This window comes from Artibeus jamaicensis, unplaced genomic scaffold (genome assembly GCF_021234435.1).
Source record: "Artibeus jamaicensis isolate MK-2021 breed Jamaican fruit bat unplaced genomic scaffold, CSHL_Jam_final contig_391, whole genome shotgun sequence".
Taxonomy (NCBI): Eukaryota; Metazoa; Chordata; class Mammalia; order Chiroptera; family Phyllostomidae; genus Artibeus; species Artibeus jamaicensis.
Genome location: NW_026521814.1, coordinates 9,239,023 through 9,262,810, shown reverse-complemented (window position 1 = coordinate 9,262,810; position 23,788 = coordinate 9,239,023). Strand labels below are relative to the sequence as shown.

The 23,788-nt window shown below is 36.4% G+C and overlaps 1 protein-coding gene across 3 annotated transcripts in view; it reads left to right on the top strand.

The window, feature by feature from the left end:
• The window catches only part of TLK1 (tousled like kinase 1), a 152,705-nt gene that overhangs the window by 57,915 nt on the left and 71,002 nt on the right, over positions 1–23,788 (top strand). The window contains exons 2-3 of one of the 3 annotated variants that reach the window (XM_037139532.2): positions 3,025–3,143; positions 23,171–23,242. In XM_037139532.2, the coding sequence (XP_036995427.2) occupies positions 3,025–3,143; positions 23,171–23,242 (191 nt within the window). Of the gene's footprint in view, positions 1–3,024; positions 3,144–23,170; positions 23,243–23,788 lie in introns of those variants that run through there. The other 2 variants (XM_037139534.2, XM_037139533.2) reach the window with 2 other exon arrangements.

Here is a 23,788-nt window from a genome sequence, read left to right as displayed (position 1 = left end):
AAGATTAAAAGTTTGTCTCCCTACCCCTACCCCTAGAAAGAAATAGTAGCAATTTCTGATGTAATAGCAGGATGAGAAAAAATTATAAGCATTGATGATACTTTTAAAGTATATTGTCAGGACTATACTTGGAAGGAATGGAATCAAAAGCAAGAATTGAAGCCTTTGGCTTTTTAAAGGTGGTTACCAAGGTTGTCTGAGATGGAAAAAGGAGGAATGCATAGGGAAGACTTAATATAAATACAGGAATGCAAATAAATGTGGAAGCATGGTCGTTACCCATCTAGTCCTCTCCAGATAAAGATGAAAGGTAATGATAGGAACTTAAGTAAGGTTTATAGGAATAGTTCTTAACCTTTAGGAGTGGATAGTTAGGATGTGTGGAAGTGCTCTTGTGTCGATTGAAAATGTTCCACATATGATTCTGGATTCTGATAATACTCTTCTTGCTCCCTTTAAGTATCACTCATTTAAGTCTACTGAATTTGTAGTCATGGATAAAAGAATTTTTAAGAGATTAATTTAACTTTAGCTAGATTTGTCATGCTTTAGTCTAGATAGTAGCAATTGCATGAGGATGCTGATTTTCCTCCCTTTATTCTCAAGGTGATTGTTTAATAAGAGATGTTAGCTTATTGATCTGTTTGATATATGTGTGTGTTTCATCTGTGTGATAGAAACTGAAAACATTCAAAACTGTCAACTGTAGGAAAATTTGGGGATGTGATAAAATAAACTTTGGTTTAAAATATAGATAGATAAGGTATATCTATAAACAAAATTATTAAGTAGTAATGTCACTTAGTGCCAGAATTCTGTAGAAACTTAGGATAGGGAAATTATACTATGAGAGTGGTATTTTTCAGGCTGTGGACCCCATGGTCCATTCATGTCTCATGAAATCAATTTCATAGCTCACAACCAACACTTTCCTTTTTTAGTGGACTACAGTAGGATAGAAAATATTGTCATGCACTGCATGCATTAAGGAGTATTTGTAGGACTTTAAAATATATGTATTTATGTATCTATGTACTGAGTTGGGTGGGAAGTAAATTTCTTTTTTTGAAGGGGGGAGGTTTATTGATTATGCCATTACAGTTGTTCTATTTCCCCCCTTCATTCCCCTTCACCCTGCACCTCCCTCCCCCACCATTCCCTCCGCCTTTAGTTTGTGACCACCTGTCTCAAGTTCTTTAGATTCTATATTTCCCATACTATTCTTGCCCTCCCCCCTATTTTCTACTCACCATCTATGCTACCTATTTTCTGTACCTTCTCCCCCCTTCTCCTCCTCCCACTCCCCTGTTGCTAACCCTCCATGTGATCTCCATTTCTATGGTTCTGCTCCTGATCTAGCTGTCTGCTTAGTTTGCTTTTATTTTAGGTGCGGTTGTTAATAACTGTGAGTTTGCTGTCCTTTCACTGTTCATATTTTTTATCTTCTTTTTCTTAGATAAGTCCCTTTAACATTTCATATGGTAGGGCTTGGTGATGATGAACTCCTTGAATTTGATCTTATCTGAGAAGCACTTTATCTGCCCTTCCATTCTAAATGAAAGCTTTGTTGGATGGAGCAATCTTGGATGTAGGTCCTTACATTTCATGACTTGGAATACTTTCCAGCCCCTTCTTTCCTATAAGATCTCTTTTGAGAAATCAGCTGATAGTCTGATGGGAACTCCTTTGTAAGTGACTGTCCCTTTATCTCTTGCTGCTTCTAGGATTCTCTTCTTCATTTTAATCTTGGCTAATGTAATGATGATGTGCCTTGGTGTGTTCCTTCTTGGGTCCAACTTCTTTGAGACTCTCTGAACTTCCTGGATTTCCTGGAAGTCTGTTTCTTTTGCCAGATTGGGGAAGTTCTCCTTTATTATTTATTCAAATAAGTTTTCCACTGGTGGCTGTTCCTCTTCCCCTTCTGGTACCCCTATAATTCAGAGGTTGGAATGTTTAAAGATGTCCTAGAGGTTCCTAAGCCTCTCCTCATTTTTTTAAATTCTTATTTCTTCATTCTTTTTTGTTTGGTCATTTTTTTCCTCCTTCAGGTCCACTCCTTTGATTTGAGTCCCAGTTTCCTTTTCATTACTATTGCTTTCCTGTTCATTTCCATTCATTTCAATTAGTTTAGCCTTCATATGTTCCTCTAATTTGTGACTAAAGTCAACCAGTTCTGTGAGCATCCTGATCAACAATGTTTTGAACTGTGCATCTGAAAGTTTGGCTATTTCTTGGTCACTTAGAGTTATGGGCTTTGGGGCTTTGAGTTCTTCTTGAGCCATATTTTGGTCTGTTCTCGCCCTTATGTATGAGGGGTGGAGCCTTAGGTGTTCACCAGGGTGGGGCTACCCAGGTTGCTGGTTTGTGACGCTGTATGTGGGGGCAGAGTCAAAGAGGGGCAATAACTGTCCCTTTTGCTGCTTCTTGCTGCTGGGGCCTGTGTAGTCTGTCTCACTGCTTGCTCCTTCACTGGTTTATCTGTGCGCAAACGTGTGACCGTGGTCAGCCTGCCACCTTGCGCTCTCACTGGGTCTGCCTGTCGCAATCCCATGCCTGGGATCTACCAACCATTGCCCATGCACCTGGGTAGATCTGGTCGAATTTTCCTGTGCAACCCCGCTCTGCCAGTTGCTGGCTCCACCCCTCTTACCTGTCTGGCTGAAGGGTTCGTTGTTGTCAGACTTCGGTATAGTTCAATTTTCTGTGTTTTGGCTGCATTTTTTGTTACTAAAGCTTTGTTGTCTTTAAACTTAGTTGTGCGAGAAGGCACAGTGTTTCCACCTACACCTCCATCTTGGCAGAAGTCCCCAGAAGTACATTTCTTAATGTGGGTTGCAGTCAGAAGTGTTGAAATCCACTGTAGGTTTTGATAAATGAGAATGGATATTATAAATATCTTAAAGTCTCTTTCATCTGTTTGTAGAATTCATTTACTAAGTTTATTGACATCTTAACACAAATATGTATTTTGTTTGTATATAAAGATATTTATATGTGTGTGTGTGGTTTTTTTTCTCTTAATAGGTGCAATGGATGAGCTTCATAGTCTGGATCCAAGAAGGCAAGAATTACTGGAAGCTAGATTTACAGGAGTCGCAAGTGGCAGCACTGGGAGCACTGGCAGTTGCAGTGTTGGAGCTAAAGTGAGTCAAGTCTCCGTCAGTATCTGACATTCTTTCCTTGTACTAAATGATCTAAAATAAATTTTTAGTATATTCCTATGTACATGCTTAACAGCAAACTATTACTGTTATATTCCTGTTATTATTAATTTTTATAATGTATAGAAAATAATTCATTGTTTATGAACCTGATTTCTAATAGAGCATAACATATTTCAGGGGCATTATGATATAAAGCAGCATATTAGGTTTCAGAGGGGAAAAAAAACTGTGGCAGATTGTATTGCCCTTCTCTCATCACATAATTTTTACCTTTCTTGTCCTGTTTTTTACTTGCCCCTATCACCCATGTTCCTATCTGTACATCAATCCATTACTTTTAACTGCTGCATAAAGCTTAATAAGTGTGTTATGCTTTTTACTGGTAGATATCAGATTGTCTTCAGTACCACACTGCCTCACATTGCAGTGAATTTCTTGTTGTTCTCTTATGGACCTTTGTGAGTAATTATTTAGGATATAGGCCCAAGAGCAGAATTTCTAGGACATAAGGGTAGTCCAAGATTGCTATTCAGAACAGTTATACAAAACCAATTTGCACTTTTCACCAGAGTGCACGAGTATTTCTATGTCTTCTCATCCCAGAAACACCTGGCATCATTCAGATTCATCATTCTTTACTGTACAACCAGTTATTTTGTGCAAGACAGAATATGTTTTATTCTATTTTTTAAAATATATTTTATTAATTATGCTCTTATACTTGTCCCAATTTCTCCCCCATTTCCTCCTGTACCTGGTATCCACCCCCATTCCCTCTGGCAGTTCCCCCTGAGTTCATGTCCATGGGTCATGCATGTAAGTTCTTGGGCGTCTCCGTTTTGTATACTGTTTTTAACATCCCCCTCTCTGTTCTGTATCTACCAGTTTGTACATCTTAATCCTTCTACCTTCTCCCCCATCCTCCCTCTTCCCCTTCCAGTTGACAGCCATCCAGTTATCTCCGTATCTATGTTCTGTTTCTGCTCTGCTTTTTTGCTTAGTTTGTTTTTTAGATTCAGTTGTTTATAATTGTGAATTTATTGCCATTTTAATGTTTATAGTTTTGATCTTCTTTTCTTTCTTAAATAAGTCCCTTTAACATTTCATATAAAAAGAGCTTGGTGATGATATACTCCTTTAGCTTTACCTTGCCTGAGAAGTACTTTATCTGCCCTTTGATTCTAAATGATGGCATTGCAGATAGAGTAATCTAGTTTGTAGCCCCTTGATTTTCATCACTTTGAATGCTTCTTGCTAGTCTCTTCTAGCCTGCAAAGTATCTTTTGAGAAATCAGCGGACAGTCTTATGGTAACCCCTTTGTAGGTAACTCTTTTCTTTTCTCTTGCTGCTTTTAAGATTCTCTCTTGATCTTTAACCTTTGGCATTTTATTACATGTCTTGGTGTGGTCCTCTTTGCGCCCGTCTTGTTTGGGATTCTCTGTGCTTCCCAGAGTTGTATATGTGTTTCCTTAACCAAATTAGGGAATTTTTCTTTCATTATTTTTTCAAGTAGGTTTTCAATTTCTTGCTCTTCCTCTTCTCCTCCTCGTAGCACCCCTACAATTTGAATGTTGTTACATTTGTAGTTGTTCGAGAGGCTCCTTAGACTATCCTTGTTTTGGGGGATTCATTTTAACTTCTTGCTGTTCTGGTTGATTGCTTGGTTTTGTTTTCCTTTCTTATGTTCCAAATGATGATTTGATTCTCGGCTTTATCCAATCCACTGTTGATTTACTGTAAATTTTTCTTTATTTCATTTAGTGTAACCTTCATTTCTGCCAGTGTCTTTATGCTGTTGAAGTACCCAGTGAGTTCTTTAAGCATCCTAATAATAAGTGTTTTGAACTCTGCATCTGATAGATTTCGCTGATCTCCATTTTGTTTATTTCTTTTTCTGGAGTTTTCTGTTTTTTCATTTGGGCCATATTTCTGTCTTCTCAATTTGGCAGCCTCTCTGCATTTGTTTCTATGTATTAGGTAGAGAGAGCTGCTTTGACTCCCTATCTTAGTAGCATGGCCTGTTGTAGAAAAGCACACGCATAAGTTGCATGGGTCAGAGACTTAGGTAAACACCAGGGCAGGGCAACCCTGTGGACCAGGTTGATGGGGTCTGAGACATGGTATCGCCACTCTGTGGCTCTGTGTTGGGAAGAACTCAGAAAGGGGACCTTGGCCGCTCCCTGACCTCTGGAGTTTTGTCTGGAAAGAAGCTATACCCAGGCACTCGCCCCCATGCTAAACAGTTTCTCCCTATATGCCACTGGTGCCCTTCTAGCTGCAGCCCAGGTGCTGGAGCCCAGAGGGAGTCAGTCTGTGTAAGTTCCAAGTCCACTGTGGCCCTTTAAGGGGAGACACCTGAGAATCCAAGTTTCTTCTACTGCCCCAACCCCCACTGGTTTTCACAGCCAGAAATTTCGGGGACTTAGATTCCTGAGACTGGAACCCCGGGCTGGGTGGTCTGGTGTGTGGCTGCAATTCCTCACTCCCAAGATTCCCCTCCTGATTTTTATCTACCATATGTTGGTCTTCCTTTTCTCGTCTCCTCAACTCCATCCCTCCTACATATCTGGATGGATGTGACTTTAATTCCTAGGTTGTCAGACTTTCACATAACTCAGTTTTTGACAATTCTGTGTGATAGTTGTGTTGTAGTTTAGTTGTGATTTTTGCTGTGATTATGTGAGAATGTGAGCTGTGTTCACCTATGCCTCCATCTTGATTGGAAGTCTGGTTCATTTTTTTCCTATTAAAAATAAATTTTAAGTTTATTTTTTGGGTGATCTCTAAGAAAAAATAAAAGTCCTGAAATAGCAGTCTTTACAAATACATAGTCAGAACTGCTTGACAGAGAAGCTCAAAAACTAAAATGGGGTCCAGTGGTTCCTGACGATATTTTAAAAATTAAAACTGTACTTTTCCCCCAACCCTGGTCCACAAAGATATTCTACAGTTTCTTCAATTACTTCTATAGTTTTACTTCATATTTGCTCTTTAGTTCGTTTAGGCCTCGCCTTTCATATAGTATTGATAGGGATCCAGTTTTATTTTTCTCCCATCTAGTGAACCATTTTTTCTCAATAAAGTTTCTTGAATCGTTTGTATTTTTCCACTGATTTACAGATCTGCCTCTGATATTTATCTTATGTTCCAGAGCCCTTTTTGTATTTGAGTGTGCCAGTGCCACAATAAACAACAGTACCAAAAACATATTTTGCTGTCTTTTTATGTGGTAGAACAAGTCTGTTGTTTAACTTTCTTGGTAAAATTAATGTAGTTATTTATGTATCTTTACTCATAAAATTTGAGTATTTCTTCATTTGCTTGTTAGCATGTGGGGATTCTTTTTCTATAATGGCTTATTTATATCTTTTTCCTTAGATGATTCAAATGGATTTTTTTAATGGATTCTAAACAGAGCTAGGAAGGAGGGGAAAAGGGGAGAGAGAGAGAGAGATTGAGATTGAGAGAGATTGAGAGAGATTGGTTATTTCAGTTATTTATGCATTCATTGGGTGGTTCTTGTATGAGCCCTGACCAAAGATCAAACTGGCAACCTTGGGGCATCAGGATGACACTCTTAGACAACTGAGCTAGCTTAAGCGAGGGCTCGGAATTTTTGTCATGGATGCACTGAATTTATAGATTAATTTGAAAAGTACTGAACCTTACAAAAGATTAAGGTATCCCCTTCAAGTACATGAAATGTCTCTACGTTTCTGTTCTTTATGGCGTTCATAGGAATTTTTGGCTAGTTTTTGTGAATTTTTTGGCTAATTCCTTGGTACTCTAAAGTTCTTGTGGCTGATGAAACTTTTAATTATATTTTCTAGTTAGTTATTGCTGACCTAGGTGGGTTTGGATTTTTATAAGTTGATCTCGTTTTATATGTAATAGTCTTGCTGGTGGTCTCTGTCATTTGTCGTAATAGTTTTTTGATTCTCTTCTCTAGGTTTCTCAAAAAAATTAATTATCTTTCCAAAAATAACAGTTTTATTTCTTTTCAACTCAGTATATTTATTTATCCCTTATACCGGTCATCAACTTCAGTACTGTCTGTTCAAGAAGAATCATCTAAAGTTTTTTCATCAAGTGTAACGTTTGCTATAGGATTTGTGTATATGAGTATGCCTAAATTAAAGGAGAGCTTCTCTGTTCCTGCTTAAAGAAGTGTGTGTTTGTTTAAAAATCACAAATATTACTGAACTGTATGAAGATCCTTTTTTTGTTCTGGGTTGGAAGACTCATAAAACTTTTTTCTTTGGATTATTAATACAAATTATATTAACAGATTTTTTAAAGACATCCTCACCCGAGGATATGTTTATTGATTTTAGAGAGAGAGGAAGGGGAGAGAGAGACACACACATCAGTGTGAAAGAGAAACATCAGCTGGTTGCTTCTTGGGTACCAAACCCTCACAGCATACCACTCTAGCCAACTGATGCAACCTGGCCCGAGCTATTAATTGATTTTTTAAAAAATGTTGAGCCTGTTTGCATTTCTGGGATAAACCCTTCTTGTTTATGGTATACTATTTTTTAAAATATGTTAATTGGGCCCTGGCTGGTGTAGCTCAGTGGATTGAGCGTGGGCCTGGGAACCAAGCAACCACGGTTCAATTCCCAGTCAGGGCACATGCCTGGGTTGCAGGCCAGTTCTCTCCCTCTCTCCTTCCTTTCCCCTCTAAAGATAAATAAATAAAATCTTTAAAAAAAATAAAATAAAATAAAAAATAAAATAAAATATGTTAATTGGATTTAATGCATAACATACAATAAAATAGATTTTTTAAAAAAGATTTTATGTAGTTATTTTTAGAGAGAGCAGAAGAGAGGAAGAAAGAGGGAGAGAAACATCTAGTGGGTGATTGCCTCTCCTGTGCCCCCTACTGGGGACCTGGCCCACCCAGGCGTATGTCCTGATTGGGAATCCAACTAGCAACCCTTTGGTTTGCAAGCAGGCACTCAATCCACTGAGCCACAGCAGGCAGGGCTCTAATAGCTCTTTATTGTGTTCTGATCTTGGCTATCACCTTGTATTGATATCTTGGCCTCTTTTTCTGAGAGAGGTATATCAAAATCTTTAGCTGCGGCTATTGAGTTATGTAGTTTAGCTTGCAGTGTATCTGTTTTTGCTTCATTTACTTTAAGGCTATATTTTTTTAAATGCATGTATCTTCTTATTCTGTTTATGACTACAGTTTTAAAAAATATTTGTTTTTCAAATTCTAAGATTATTATTTTCTTTTGGTTTATTTTTGTCTTAGGTATGTGATTTTGTATTTCATTTTTACTTTTTGTTTTAAGTGTTTTTCTTGTAGACAGCATGTCTTTTTTGTTGGAATATGAGCATTTTTATCTCTGAAATGGTGGGTTTGTTCATTGCATTTATTATAATTATAGGGGTTTTTTACTTGGTTCTATTGTCTGATGTCTTTTACTTGTATCTTTATTTTTTAGTTTTATGACAATAGTCTATACTTATTTATGTAGTCCTGTTTTTCTCAAACTGATTTATGTATTTCTCCAGGGTTTCTCCTCAACTCCCTTTTTTTAAAACAACTTTTTACTTAAAAAAAAAAAACATAGACCTATTGAAAAGGATATGTTATCACAGTAAATGAGAATCCATCTATAAGATATTGAGAAGAAACATTCCCCCAAAATGACAAAGATTAGAAATAACCAAAAAGAAAATATTTCAAGTAATTATAAAGAAAAAGAAATAGAATTAAATATAAATTTGAGATCAATTTTCTCCCCCATTCAGAACCTTCCAAAGATTAGACTTCCCACATTTCAAATAAATTCAGTGCCTGCACCATGCCCCAACAAGACCTTCTGATCTGGTTCGGGACTAACTTCCCTTTTTAATAACTGCCTCCCTGCTGCACCCACACTGGTTTGTTTGTCAGCTGCCTCTCAAACACTTCTCCCTCACTTAATGAAAGTTTCTGTTCAATGTCACCTCTTCAGAGAGGCTTTTCCTTATATTCTCCATAAGGTAATACCTGTATCACACTATCTTTGGCTTCACTTAATTTTTTTAAAAATGCTGTTGGTTCCTTAACATACTGCTAAATATTTACATGTTTATTGTCTGTTTTCTTTCTTGTAATGTAAATTCCATGAGCATTTGGACTTAGGCCTTTCCCCCCTGCTATACCCTAGAATCTACAACAGTATAAAATCCCTCCATAAATTATTTTTATTATTATTTTATGCATGAGTGAATATCAAACATTTCTGAAAATTAAAAAACTGAATGGTACAAAAATAGATTTTTTTAACAACTAGGAACTCATAATGAAGATAAGACAGTTAAAACTATCATGTCAGTCTTAAAAATACATTGTAAATTTAAGTACAGTTACAGTGAGAGATGTTAATATACTTCTTTTAGATTTTTGACTTTCAAAATGTTTAAAAGAATAAGGCTATATACAGACAATTTGCACAGTATAATTTATAAGCTTGATTTAATATACATACATACACACACAATAGTCAATCCCCTTTTTCAGGGGTTCTATAATTGCAAGTTTGCCTACTCGCTAAATTTATTCATAACCTTGAAATCAGTTCTCACATTGGTTTTGCTGTTCATTTAAGGGCCTGTGCATGTGCAGAGTGGTGAAAGTTTTGAGTTGCCTGAGGCCTAACAAAGTAACATTCTGCCTCCATGTTTCAGCTCCGATACTGTAAACAACTGTTCTTTTGCAGTCGACTTTAGTGCCATGTTCTTCACATTTCTGTGCATTTTATTTGTAGTTTCACTGTTCAAAATGGCTCCCACAAGTAGTAGTCCTGAAGTGCTGTCTAGTGTTCTAAGCATAAACTGTGAAGTGCCTTAGGGAGGAAACGCCAGGTGTTAGATAAGCTTCATTCAGGCGTGAGTTATGGTATTACTGGCCGTGGGAGAATTGACACTATATAATAAAAAGGTGTCTCTAAACAGAAACACACAAGGTTATGTATTGATTGGTTGAGGAAAGTGTTGAAGCTTGCAGGAATGTAACTGTGTATTTCCTCTAGTGGTGATGATTCAGCATTAGCTGATTCCTAGTTCACAGCTAATACAAAAATGGAGTGGAAAGAGAGAGAACTTTTATTCTATCATATGTCACTTCTTCAATCTTACCCTGAATGTGCTTCACTTGTTTACTTGCCTCAGGTCCTTGTGGCATGAGTTTGTGGCTCTGTTGTAGGATTACAGATAGAAGTAAGAAGGACTCATGGACACGGATAACGGTGTAGTGATTGCAGGGGAAGGGAGTGTAAGGGGGATCAATGGTAATGGAGAAAATCAATTAAAAAGTAAAATAAAGATAACTTTATTTTACTGAAGAATTGAAGAATTAAAAATAAAAATATAAAGATACATCAGGAAGAAAGGGAAGCTGATAACAGTGAAATAAAGGACTTACTGAAATATAATACATACAGTGTAATACTTTGCACCTGTTTGAAAGAAAGGAAGTAGCAAATGTTAAAAAGGAATGAAGTTATCTATGTAGATTTGAAAATTTCTACAAGGTATATTAAGAGAAAAGAAGCAGTGCAGGACAGTCTATGTAATGTTCTTTTGAGTAAGTAGAGAGGAACCACAGAATGTATATAATTTGCTCATGTAGACTTAGAGCATCTAGAATGTTAAGAAACAAATAGGAAGTAGTAGCTGGTTTTTATTGCCTATTCGAAAATTTAATTAAAAACAGTTTTTTAAAGTAGTTGCTTCTGAATAGTGGGACTGGTGTGGGAGAAATTTTATTTCTGTAGTGAAATTTTTTCCACGTGCCTGTGAGTTTCTTTTATATTTTAAAATAATATCCCATGGGTGCAAAAAAAAATCTGTTCGAAATCTTCGAATGTCTGTGAGTATATGCTGCAAGTACACATACTGTATTTCTGAGTGTATAAAATTATACACTAGACTTTTGTCAAGCCTTTTCCTCCTCTGCAATCATTTCTTCTCAGTAATTTGAAACTTTTATAATATTTTGAATTGAGATATGATTTACACACCCTAAAGTTGACCCATTTATAGTGTACATTTTGATGGTTTTTAGTAGATCACAAAATTATGCAGCCATCACCATCAATTTCAGTGTATTTTTTATCACCCCTGTGAAAGAGATCCCATAAACATTAGCAGCAACTTTCTATTCCTCTGTTGTCCTACCCCACACACCAGCCCTGGCAACTACTAGTCTGCTTTCTGTTTATATGGATTTGCCTCTTATGAACATTTCATATACATGAAATCATACAATGCATGGCATTTTTGTGCCTGGCATTTTTTTTCACTTAGCATAATGTTTTCACGGTTTATGAATGTTGTAGTATATTTTAGTACTTCCTTCCTTTTTATGACAATATTCTATTGTATTGATATATCACATTTTGTTTATCCATTCATCATTTGGTGAACATTGGGTTGTTTACATTTTTTATGTGAATGATGCTGCTGTGAACATTCTGGAACAACTTTTTATGTAGGCATATCTGTTTAGTTCTCTTAGGGAGTAAAATTAAGTCACTGATACTGACACAGCAAAGAAAAATAGACCAGTTGAACAGGAGAGAGTCCAGCAACAGACCCATGCATGTATAGTGACTTGATATACAGCAAAGGTGGCACTGCAGTGCAATGAGGAAAGGCTGGTCATTTATGTGCATTTTGGTGTGTATGATGCTTTTTTGCCGAAATTTTTGAGGGAAAAATATTGATGCGCATGACACATGGGTAGTACTAATTCTGAAAATTTCTCCAAGGTACATTAAGATAGATGTTTCTATCTATGTAAGTGGTATATTACATAGATGTTTCTATGTAAGTGGTATATTACACATGTTTCTATCTATGTAAGTGGTTTTAATTCTTTTATTTATGCTTATGCATTAAAAGTGTAACTCTAGAAAGCAATAGCAATATCTTTATGCAAAATAATACTCTGGAATGCTAGTTTTATATATAAATTTAAAAATTAAAATGAAAGATTTTTTTTCCCCTGAAAATTTGTGCCAAAAACATGGGTGCACATTCTACAGGGCTACGCATGATACATGGCAATATATGATGCTGAATCGATTGGATATCCATATGGGAAAAAAATTACTTTTGACCCTCAACTCTTACCAGCACACAAAAATCAATTCCAGCCCTGGCCAGTGTGGCTCAGTTGGTTGAAGAATTGTCCTGTGAACCAAAAGGTCACAGGTTCAGTTCCTGGTCATAGCATTTAACTGGATTGCATATCCTATCCCCTGTTAAGGCATGTGCGGAAAGCAACTATCAGTGTTTCTCTCCCCCCCTCTCTCCCTCTCTTTCCTTCTCTCTGCAATTGATAAGCGTGTCCTTGGGTGAGGATTAAAAAGAAAATTCCAGGTGACTTGTATATATAAATATGAAAGATGAAACAGTAAAGCTTTAATAAGTATAATGACAGCAATTTCATAAATGGGTCACAAAAGGAACTAACCCTAACGGAAAACATTTGATAAATGTAACAATGTTCAAATGACACCAATATCAATGCATGAGTGAAAAGGTAAATCATAAAGGATTTATACCCAGAATATCTAAAGAATTCCTACAAATCAAGAAGAAAAGGATATAACAGTTCATGGTCAGAGTTTCAAAAGTTAAATTGTTCTACTAGGGGTATTAATGAAAATTAGTAGAAACACGTTCCATTCTCCCAACCCTGTATTCATTCTTCATAGAGCCAGGTCTCACCTTGTAGCTTTTTGTTTATTATGTTATATATCTTCTGTTTTATCTGTGTATTTTTTTTTAAGATTTCATTTATTTTTAGAGAGGGGAAGAGAGGGAGAGAAACATCAGTGTGTGGTTGCCTCTTCTGTGCCCCCTACTGGGGACCTGGCCCACAACCGAGGCACATGCTCTAGACTGGAAATCAAACCAGCGAACCTTTGGCTTACAGTCCAGCAGTTAGTGCACTGAGCCACACCAGCCAGAGATATGTCTGTATTTCTAAATATGACTATTATTTAAGACTGTTATTTAGATCTATAAGTCTTTGTCTTTTTCAGTTTTAGATATTTGTTAATTTCCTGTTATAGATGATAAGTTAACTGTGTTAAATGATCTCACTGTTCACCCCTCTAGAAATACTCACACTTACCTAATTTCATCTTGGTATATATTTCAACTTTTGGCTTGATCATTATTATTTATATTGTGACCATGTAAGTTGTATTTACAACTATGAGATTCCATGATTACATTTCTTCTTTTGTACAGCTTGTTGTTTTCCCTAGAGTTAATAGTTGACTTATTTCTGTTATTTTTTAGTATTCCCTTTGTGTGCTCCCAAACTCTCCAGCAGAGATGTGTGAATCTCTCGTTATTCATTCATTTATTTATTTATTTTTAGTATGTTTTATTGGTTATGCCATTACAGTTGTCCCATTTCCTCCCCTTCATTCCCCTCTACCCTGCGCACCCACTCCCCTTATTCCCCCCTTTTAATTCACTTTCACGTGTCACAAGTTCTTTAGATTTCCCATACTATTCTTGTCCTCCCCCCATCTATTTTCTACCTACCGTCTGTGCTACTTAGTCTCTGTACCTTCTCCCCCTCTCCTCCCACCCCCTGTTGCTAACCCTCCATGTGATCTCCATTTCTATGGTTCTGCTCCTGATCTAGCTGTCCTCTTAGTTTGCCTTTGTTTTAGGTGTGGTGGTTGATAACTGTGAGTTTGCTTTCCTTTCACTGTTCATATTTTTTATCTTCTTTTCCTTAGATAAGCTTCTTTAACATTTCATATAATAAGGGCTTGGTGATGATGAACTCCCTCAATTTGGTCTTATCTGAGAAGCACTTTATCTGCCCTTCCATTTTAAATGAAAGCTTTGTTGGATGGATCAATCTTGGATGTAGGTCCTTACATTTCATGACTTGGAATACTTCTTTCCAGCCCCTTCTTGCCTGTAAGGTGTCTTTTGAGAAATCTGCTGACAGTCTGATGGGAACTCCTTTGTGGTGACTGTCCCCTTATCTCCTGCTGCTTCCAGGATTCTCTCCTTCATTTTAATCTTGGCTAATGTAATGATGATGTGCCTTGGTATGTTCCTTCTTGGGTCCACCTTCTTTGGGACTCTCTGAGCTTTCTGAATTTCCTAGAAGTCTATTGCCTTTGCCAGATTGAGAAAGTTCTTGTTTATTATTTGTTCAAATAAGTTTTCCATTCGTTGCTCTTCCTCTTCCCCTTCTGGTATCCCTATAATTCGGATGTTGGAACGTTTAAAGATGTCCTGGAAGTTCCTAAGCCTCTCCTCCTTTTTTTGAATTCTTATTTCTTCATTCTTTTCTGGTTGGTTGTTTCTTCCTGCCATCTGGTTCACTCCATTGATTTGATTCCCAGTTTCCTTTCCATCACTATTGGTTCCCTGTGCATTTCCCTTCATTTCAATTAGTGTAGCCTTCATTTATTGATCTAATTTGTGACTAAAATCAACCAGTTCTGTGAGCATCCTGATCAGCAGTGTTTTGAACTGTGCATCTGATAGGTTGGCTATCTCTTGGTTGCTTAGAAGTATTGGCTCTGGGACTTTGAGCTGTTCTTAAGCCATAATGTTTTGGTCTGTTCGCGCCTGTTATGTATGAAGGGTGGAACCTTAGGTGTTCACCGGGGTGGGGCAACCCAGGTTGCTGGGTTGTGATGCTGTATGTGGGGGTGGGGTCATAGAAGGGCAGTGGTGTTTTTTTCTGCTTTCTCTCAGATTTCGGTCCCCTCTGCTGCTTCCCACACGCAAATCGGGCTCTTCTGGTGCTGCTTCCCGGATGTGTGGGATTGTGTATTCTCCAGGACCTGGTGGGTCTCTCCAACGAACTCTCTGTGAGCCTGGAAGCCTCTCCTGGCACCTCAATCCCCGAAAGTTTTTCCAATTGGCGCTTTTAGGCTTTATTTCCCAGCTCTGGGGCCCTGGTTTGCATGGTCTGTCTCATTGCTCACTCCTTTGCCTGGTTTATCTGCACACGAATGTGTGACCGCAGTCAGCCAGCTGCCTTGCGACCTCACTGGATCTCCTGGTTGCCACTCCACACTTGGGATCTGCCAACCGCCGCCTGTGTGCCTGGGTTGGTCTGGCCTCTTTTTCCTGTGCCACCCCTCTCTGCCAGCTGCTGACTCTTCCCCTCTTACCAGTCTGGATGAATGCTTCCTTGTTGTCAAACTTCAGTACAGTTGAATTTTTTGTTTTGGTTGCGTTCTGGTTTTTAAATATTTGTTGTTCATAAACTTGGTTGTGCGAAGAGGTACAGTGTTTCCACCTACACCTCCATCTTGGCCGGAAGTCTCATTTATTTTTAAATACAAATTATTTATGCTGGTTTTTTGTTTTTTGGGTTTTTTTTTAGATTATTTCCTGCTACAACTTGTATGGTTTTGTTCTTATCCAGGCTAGTTGCTCTCTGTTTTCTCCTGGATGCCTGTCATCTTGATTAGCATGGGAATTCCTTTTGGACCTGTCCTGTGTGTGAGCTCTTGCTTCCTTTCTACCATATTGTCCTCATTCTTGGTGTACTCCTTTGTTTTGGTGGAACATATTCTGTAGTGACTTCCAGAGAAAAGGTAATGGGCAGTCAAATTTTTGAGACCTTGCATTGTCTTCTCCTCCCACTTAGTTATTACTTTGGATGTACACTTCTAGGTTGGAAATCATTTTATCAGAACTTTGAAGGCATTGATCCGTTGCCTTCTAGCTTCTAGTGTAGTGCTCAGCACCCAGTGCCATTCTGATTCCTGATCCTTTGTAAGGATACTCTTTGATCTTCATTCAGCATTTAACATTTTAAATTATGATATGCCTTGGTGTGGGTCTTCCTTGAACCAGTGTGCTTGGTTTGAAAGTGTGTCTTTCCAACCCGGGAAGTCATGCTGGGAAAGTTTCTGGAATTATTTGTTTGATAATTTCAGCTCTCAATTTTCTTGTTCTTCTTTCTAGAATTTTCATTATTTGGATCAGGACATCTTGGACTGATTCTGTAGTTTTCTCTTTGAATTTTTTTCATCTTTTTCAGGGAAGATTTTTTTTGATGTTGTCTTTAAATTCAACCAGTTTTTTTTTTCTATTTTAGCTGTACTGTTTTTAATTTTCAGGAGCCTTTCTTGGGGTTCTTTTCTAAATTTTTCATTTTTATAGCTTGCTTTTATTAGGATAGATGTAATAGTTTTATTTCTGTGTGAAGTTTTATTGTTCTCTGTTCTATTTTATATGAGTTTCTTTCTGTTTTTGTTTGTATTTCTTCAGATTTGTGCTGATACGGGCTTTGGTTATATCTGTGCCTTAAGCACTGAAACATTTATTAGAAGCTTTGTGTATGTAGTTAGCGCTTACTGATGATGACTGGGCTGGGTCATTTTTCTGAGGTGGTTTTTTGTTTGTTTGTTTGTTTGTTTGTTTGTTTGTTTGTTGCTACCTATAAGTCTTGCCTCTTGAGATGATCTGTTTGCCTAGAAAGAAATTCTGCAATCTTCTGCCTGTGGAGTATAAATTTGGTTGCTCGTTTTCTAGAGTCGAGTACAGAAAAAGAGCTAAGGGTCTCTTCATTTAGTGTGTCGCCTTTTATTCTCAACTGTGCCTTACGTGCCTTGGTTTAGAGTTCTCCTGACTCACCATTTGTAGAGATTAAATCTAGCCTCCAGTACTTGTAAGCCAGCAGTAGTCATATTCTTTTTGTTGTTATTGTTTTCATATATGTAATGTGTTGTTTTTCTCTGGCTGTTTTCAAGATTATTTCTTCTTTTAATGTTTAGTTAATTTTTTATTGAGGTATGATTGTCATATAACATATATTAATTTCAGATGTACAACATAATTTCTATATTTACATATATTGAAAAATGGTCACCATAATAAGCTCATTGACCTGTCACCATACATAGTTAAAATTGTTTTTTAAGATTTATACTCTCACCAACTGTCAGATATATAGTACAGCATTATTAACTGTAGTCACCATGTTGTACCCTACATGCCCATAACTGGAAGTTTCTGTCTTTTGACCCCTTTAATCCACCCCCCACCTCTCACCTCTGGTGACTGTGAATTTCTTCTCTGTACCTATGAACTCAGTTTTGTTTTTGGTGTTAGACTCTACATGTGAATGAGATCACACCGCAGTCTTTTTGTCTTTTTCTCTGTCTGACATATTTTACTAAACATAATGCTCAAAAGGTCCAGCCATATCGTTACAGATGGCAAGATTTTCTTTTAAATGGATGAGTAATATTCTATTTCATACAGCACATCACATTTTCTTCATTCATGGATACAGATGTCTTTCATATCTTAGTTATTGTAAACAATGAGTACAGGTATACATATATATCTTTTCAAGTTAGTGGTTTTTTGTTTTTGTTTTTGGATAAATTCCCAAAAGTGGAATAGCTTGATCATATGGTAGTTCTGGTTGTAATTTTTTTCTGTATTGTTTTTCATAGTGGCTGCCCTAATTTACAACCCACCAACAGTGCACAGGGTTTCCTTTTCTCTACGTTTTTGTCAATACTTATTATTTGTCTTTTTGGTAATAGCCATTCTGACAGATACGAAGTGATATTTCATTGTAGTGAGATTTTTTTCTTTATTTTTGGTTTTTAGTAGTTTTACTGTGATGTTACCTAGGTATAGAAGCTTCTTTTACATAAGCCCTAATGGTAACCACACAAAAAAATTTAGAACTGTGAGACATGTAACAAAAAAAGAGGAAAAAGTCATAGAATACCACCAAACTAAAATGACAGACAGGAACACAAAGGAAAACAAATGGAGACAGAGAGCTACCAGGAAACAAAGCTTGGCTAAAACCAGGAAACTAAAATGGCTATAGGAAATCCTCACATAAAACCAGTCACCCTACATGTAAATGGACTGAACTCACCAATAAAAAGACACAGAGTAGCGTTTGGTTCAAAAAACAAAGCCAAAGTATGTGGTGGATGCTTTCAGGAAACACATCTCAGTTTCAAGGACAAACACAGTCTCAAAGTGAAAGGGTGCAGAATGATACTCTAAGCAGATGGTATCCAGAGAAGAATGGGTACAGTATATTTATTATTATTATTATTATATCAGACAAAATACATTTCGAGATAAAAAGTAATGAGACAGAGATGGACATTTTATAATAATAATGGGAGTAGTGGAAGATGTAACACTTACCAGCAGTAAAATAGATAAAACAACCACTAACAGAACTAAAAGGAGAAACTGACAACGCAGTTACAATAGGAGCCTAAATACCCCACTGAAAGCTAGGGATAGACCTACCAAACAAAACCAGTAGGGCCTTAAAGAACTCATTAGACCAAACAGATATAATCATCATTTATAGACCTTTCATCCACAGAATACCAGACTATATATTCTTCTCTAGTGTACATGGAACCTGTGCAAGGGTAAACCATACGTAGGGACACAAAACTAGCCTCAACAAATTTAAGAAGGTTGAAATCATACTACAAATATTCTTTGATCACAATACTCTGAAATTGGAAATCATCTGCAAAAAGAAAGCTGGAAAAACAGGCTATTAAACAATGACTCAGTCAAAGAAGAAATTACAAAACACGAAAGGATACATATAGAGACAGATGAGAATGGCAGTATGATATATCAGAACGTTTGGGTTATAACAAAAGCAGTAGTAAGATGGAAGTTCATATCATTATATACCTATCTCAGTAAACAAAAATTGCAAATAATCTAATGTTTCACCTTAAAGAACTAGGAAAAGAAGAACAAAGGAAGTCCAAAATCAGTAGAAGGAAGGAAATAATAAACATTAGAGTAGAATTAAAATAGAAAACAAAAAATGTAATAAAAAATTAATGTAACAAAACTGGTTCTTTGAGATTATTAATAGGTATGATTTTCCTTGTATTTTGCTTGAAGTAATCTGTGAACCTTGAATCTGTAAATGTACACATTCCACCAAGTGTTGGGATTTTGTGGCTATTCAAATACTTTCTCTTCTTCTTTTTCTCTTCTGCTACTCTAAAATACATGCCCAAGTGTCCAACAACTATTTTTCAATATTTTTTTTCTCTAGTTTCTATTATCTTTTGATCTTCAGTACTTTCTCATTTCTGATGTCAAGCCCATGCAGTGATTTTTTTTTATTTAGTTTTGGAATTTTCACTTGGATCTTTTTTATATTTTTATTTTTCTGTTGAAAGTTGCAGTCTGTTCATCTATTACAACTGTATTTTTGATCTCCAATATACTGACAGTAGCTGCTTTTAGATCTTTGCTCATTCTAATATGAGTTAGCTTGTAGTTGGTCTCTAGTGATTGTCTTTACTTTTGAGTATGAATTATATTTTCTTGTTTCTTCATGAGTTTAGAAATTTTGTTTATATCCTGCACACTGTGAATGATACATTATAGTCACTCTGGGATGTGGTGTAGTATTATTCTGGAGAGTGTTGATTTTTTGGCTGTTATTTTTATTAACAAAGAATTAACTTGGCTGGACTGAAACCTGAACTGTGTCTCCCTACAGAGGATGGCAGATGACGAGTGTCTCTGTTTAGTTGTTGTAGCCTTACCTGGACTGCTTACAGTTTGTTCCACTCCTGGCGTAGATCAGTGAATGGATAGAGGTAATATGCAGAATTTGCAACTCTTTTTTGGTGCTTTATGTTCCAGCATATGTACGTATGCCTTCTTTGCAGCTGCTGCGGTAGCTCCAAATTGGTTTTTCAGTAAGACTGCATGTTAATGCTCCAAGTTTCAGCTGCTCTGTGCCGCTCAGACTCGGGACCCTCTCTCCAGCCAAAGCTGTGAAAAACACAAAACTCACCTAGTTCTGTTCCCTTCTTCTAAATGTTGTCTCTGCTCCAGATTCTGCCTACTTTTGATTGCTCAAGTGCCTTCAGGTAGTTGTTTTATATATTTTTCCAGAATTTATACTTATTTGCGGAAACATTGGTCTGATAAGAGGTATTCTGTTACTACTTGTAGCAGAATCTGTATTTTTAAAATTATTTGTTTTAAAAGGTAAAAATAGCTCATGAATTGATATTGCTGCTTCCAATTCAAATGAGAACTACAAGGTTTTTATTTATATCTGTATCTTCTTTCTTGTATACCAAGAATTGTAGTTCTCAAGGACATAAGGCAGATGATAGATGAGGGTATCACTTAGTTATTCTTTCTACACACACAGTAGTCTCAGAAAGCTACTTGTGCTATCACCATGACCAAAGTGGTTGCTGAAAACTGTTAAAACATTTTTTCACTTGTGCTTTCCATAAAATTCCATGCCCCAATTTTTAAAATAATGTATTAACAACTTTGTATGCCATTAGCCATTAAATTTTATAGTTTCTTTCGTATATTTCTCATTTGACCATTATCAATGAGTAATATTATTGATTGCATCAGTTTTTAGGTTGAAATTTCACTTTGCCTATCCAAAGCTTGTTCTCTGGATTCATTTGGAAGGTTCATGGGAGCAGTATTTCCTGATTTCTGTCATTTTGATAAATTTATTTGTGTCTCATATGTTAAAAAATCTGTTTTACTGGATATAAAACACTTTATTTATAGTTTCTTAAATATTTCAATTTTGTGACTCCATTTTCTTCCACCAAAAAGTGTTGCCTTTAAAAAATTTGGTATTATTAGGTGCAATATATGTTCTTTCAGGCAGTAGTTTCAATTTTTAAGAAATGTTTTCAGGAAGATCTCTTGAATTATAGTTTCTACTATTTGTCTCTTCCATCAGTGGTCTTTAAAGACTTCTGTTATGTGAATGTTGGATATTTGTTGCTTTCTCTCATTTTTTTTTATCTCTTTCTTTTGATTTCAAAAGTACTCTTCCTTTTTCACCTAGTTCTCTTAAACCATTATCTGTTTGTATTTTCTTTTGGGTTCATTCAGGTTTAATTTTCATTATTAAACCTTTTGCCTCAATTTCTGATGCCTTCCTATTTTCTGTTACCTTACTTCTGAGTTTTATGAAATCTCATTTATGCTCTTCTTTCGTGTCTTTTGTCATTGTGATAATGTCTTTTAGCTCATTTTGAAAGAGAAGGTTACAGTTTTTACCTATTTTGTGAAATGTGTGTGTGTTTCTGGTATGTTTTTATTATCAGGATATTCTGTGTCTTTCTTTTTTCCATTGTGGGAGTTTAGAAAGGCTTTTCTTACAGAGGTCCCGCTGCTGCTGTTTTGGGGCACTCTTCATAAGTGTGATACTTGCTTTTTGAGATTCCTAGGCTTCACTCCTTTTCCCGCTTTTATTTTGATATTCTGTTTCCTTTGTCTTCATTGTACCTGTTGTGCTTCATTTTGCTTCCATACCCAGTAATTTATTTTTACTGATGACACCTTTAGTGAAGGATTAGTTTCAAGAGTTCATAGGGGCTAGATTGCTCCAACTTTTTTAGGTTTCACCGTGGACCCCTTGCACTTAGTCACTGTTGGAGAGGGCAGAAACTCCTCCAGTATAGCTCCTGTACTCAGATTTACTTACTGGTCAGTTTGCATTTGCTGTTGTGGGAGTTTCTGTTGTCAAATCTGTCAGACGCCCTGTTTTTGCTTCCTCTCATACCAGTTCAGGTCCTGTGTTTGGTGATCTGTTCCCACTTGCTATGTTGGGGAGATCCCTAGTCACCCGGTTTCATTGTAGATGTTGTGTCTAGGTTTGACATTTATATATTTACATGGAGATTTAATGCTGCCACTACTCCATTGTCCCTGAATCTTTATAGTTTATCACTTCTTAATTGCTGTTTATATGGTGTTGTTTCAAGTTTGATCACCTTGCTCTAATTAGATTATGTAACTTCCTCTAAATAGTGCTTGAATCTTAATCAGTTTGAGTGCTACTTATGTTGAAAACATTTTACAATGTCCAGCATCATATTGGATTATGTATACAATAGCTCAGTCATCTGATTGAAAATTAATATAACAGTAATTATAGTTCAACTTTTGCAGCCTTTTAATAGTAGGACTAACAGCTACTGTTACAGATTGAAGTGAAACAGTATTAGCTGGCACACTTGCACATGAAGTTAATTCATGCATCATCTTTGGCATGTATGCCATAGCCTGTTATCTTCTGGTCTAAACATTCCCGGAAGACACGTATCTAATGTACTGTTGGTCCAAACAAGGCCACAAAATAATAAGCATTATAGAAACCTCTTGGAAATACAGCAAACATTCTGCAGAATAACTCAATTCTGTTGGTCACAGTTTAAAAAATATTGTAAAGGAAATTGCTTGAGTGAAGCAATTAAAATGGTCAAGATGATAAAAGAACTTTTTCTTAAAACACTTAAACAAAAAACCAAAGATTGTCCAGTTTGTTAATATGAAGAGAAGGCCAATGGGTGTGGATGGAATGTGATGGAATTTGATAAGATTGTGAAGAGAATTAAGGAGCACAAGTAGTACTTTCAGTTAAAGGAAACATTAGTTTTTAATACATTGGATAGTAGTTTTAGGGGTCTTGTTACCCTAACAATAGTCCAGTTTCTTTGCTTCCGAATTTGGTTTTGTAAAATGGCCATGACTGGTCTGGCTCAGGGAGTTAAGCACTGTCCCATGAACCAGAAGGTTCAGTTCCTGATCAGGGCACATCCAGGTTGCTGGCTAGATGCCCAGTTGGGCGCATGCGAGAGGTAACCAGTGATATTTCCCTTATCATTGACGTTTCTCTCCCACACTGATGTTTCTCTTCCTCTCTTTTTTCTTCCCTTCCCCTCTTTTCTCTCCCTTTTCCCTCTCTCAAAAAATTAAAAAAATTTTTCTTTAAATTTGTTCCTGAAATACAATAGAACTTTATTGACTTGGTAAAACTTTTTGAGATATTTATAGTGTTAACAGGTTGGTTTTACTTTACTTGACTTCCTTGCTGAAAGGAATCATACTTCGTTTTCATTTGTGAGGATAATTTACTTTGTAATATGTTTCATTTTAAATTACTTCTAACTTTTGCCTTTTTAAAAATCTTTAACAGGCCTCAACAAATAATGAAAGCTCTAATCATAGTTTTGGAAGCTTGGGATCTTTAAGTGACAAAGAATCAGAGGTAAGTAACTTCATTTTAAATATAGTGCTATTAAAATAAAAGCTGGAATCATCCTTTTAAAAAAATTAAGTAGGTTTTGTACCATCATCATCTCTTGTGGTAAATGTTAATGCTTTTTAAAGTTTTTTTTTGTAGGAGAATTTCTGCCTGTGAAGCACAGCATTCAGACTGAAGACTGTGTTTGACATTAGAAAGAAAATGCAGGTTTCTTGGTTATGTAGATAAACTTGTGGTATAGGTGTTCTTAATGGAAGACAGTAGCCATTCATAATTCTAGGAGATGAAGGTGGTTTTTGCAATACTGTTTCACAGTTTTCTATTTCTTGTTAAATCCTTTTAGCTTGGCTCTGAGTAAGGGTTTGTTTACTTTCTGAGATATAGATACAGGGTTTTTTTCTCTTTGTGAAATCTCTTGTGGAATTTCATGCTGTTGATTTTCACATTTCTTACTTAAAGATATCTGAAAAGTCTCCCTTCCCACCCACTTACTGACCCCACTAAGAAAATACATTGAATTTTGTAAGTAGTCATTTGGATCCATGGTAG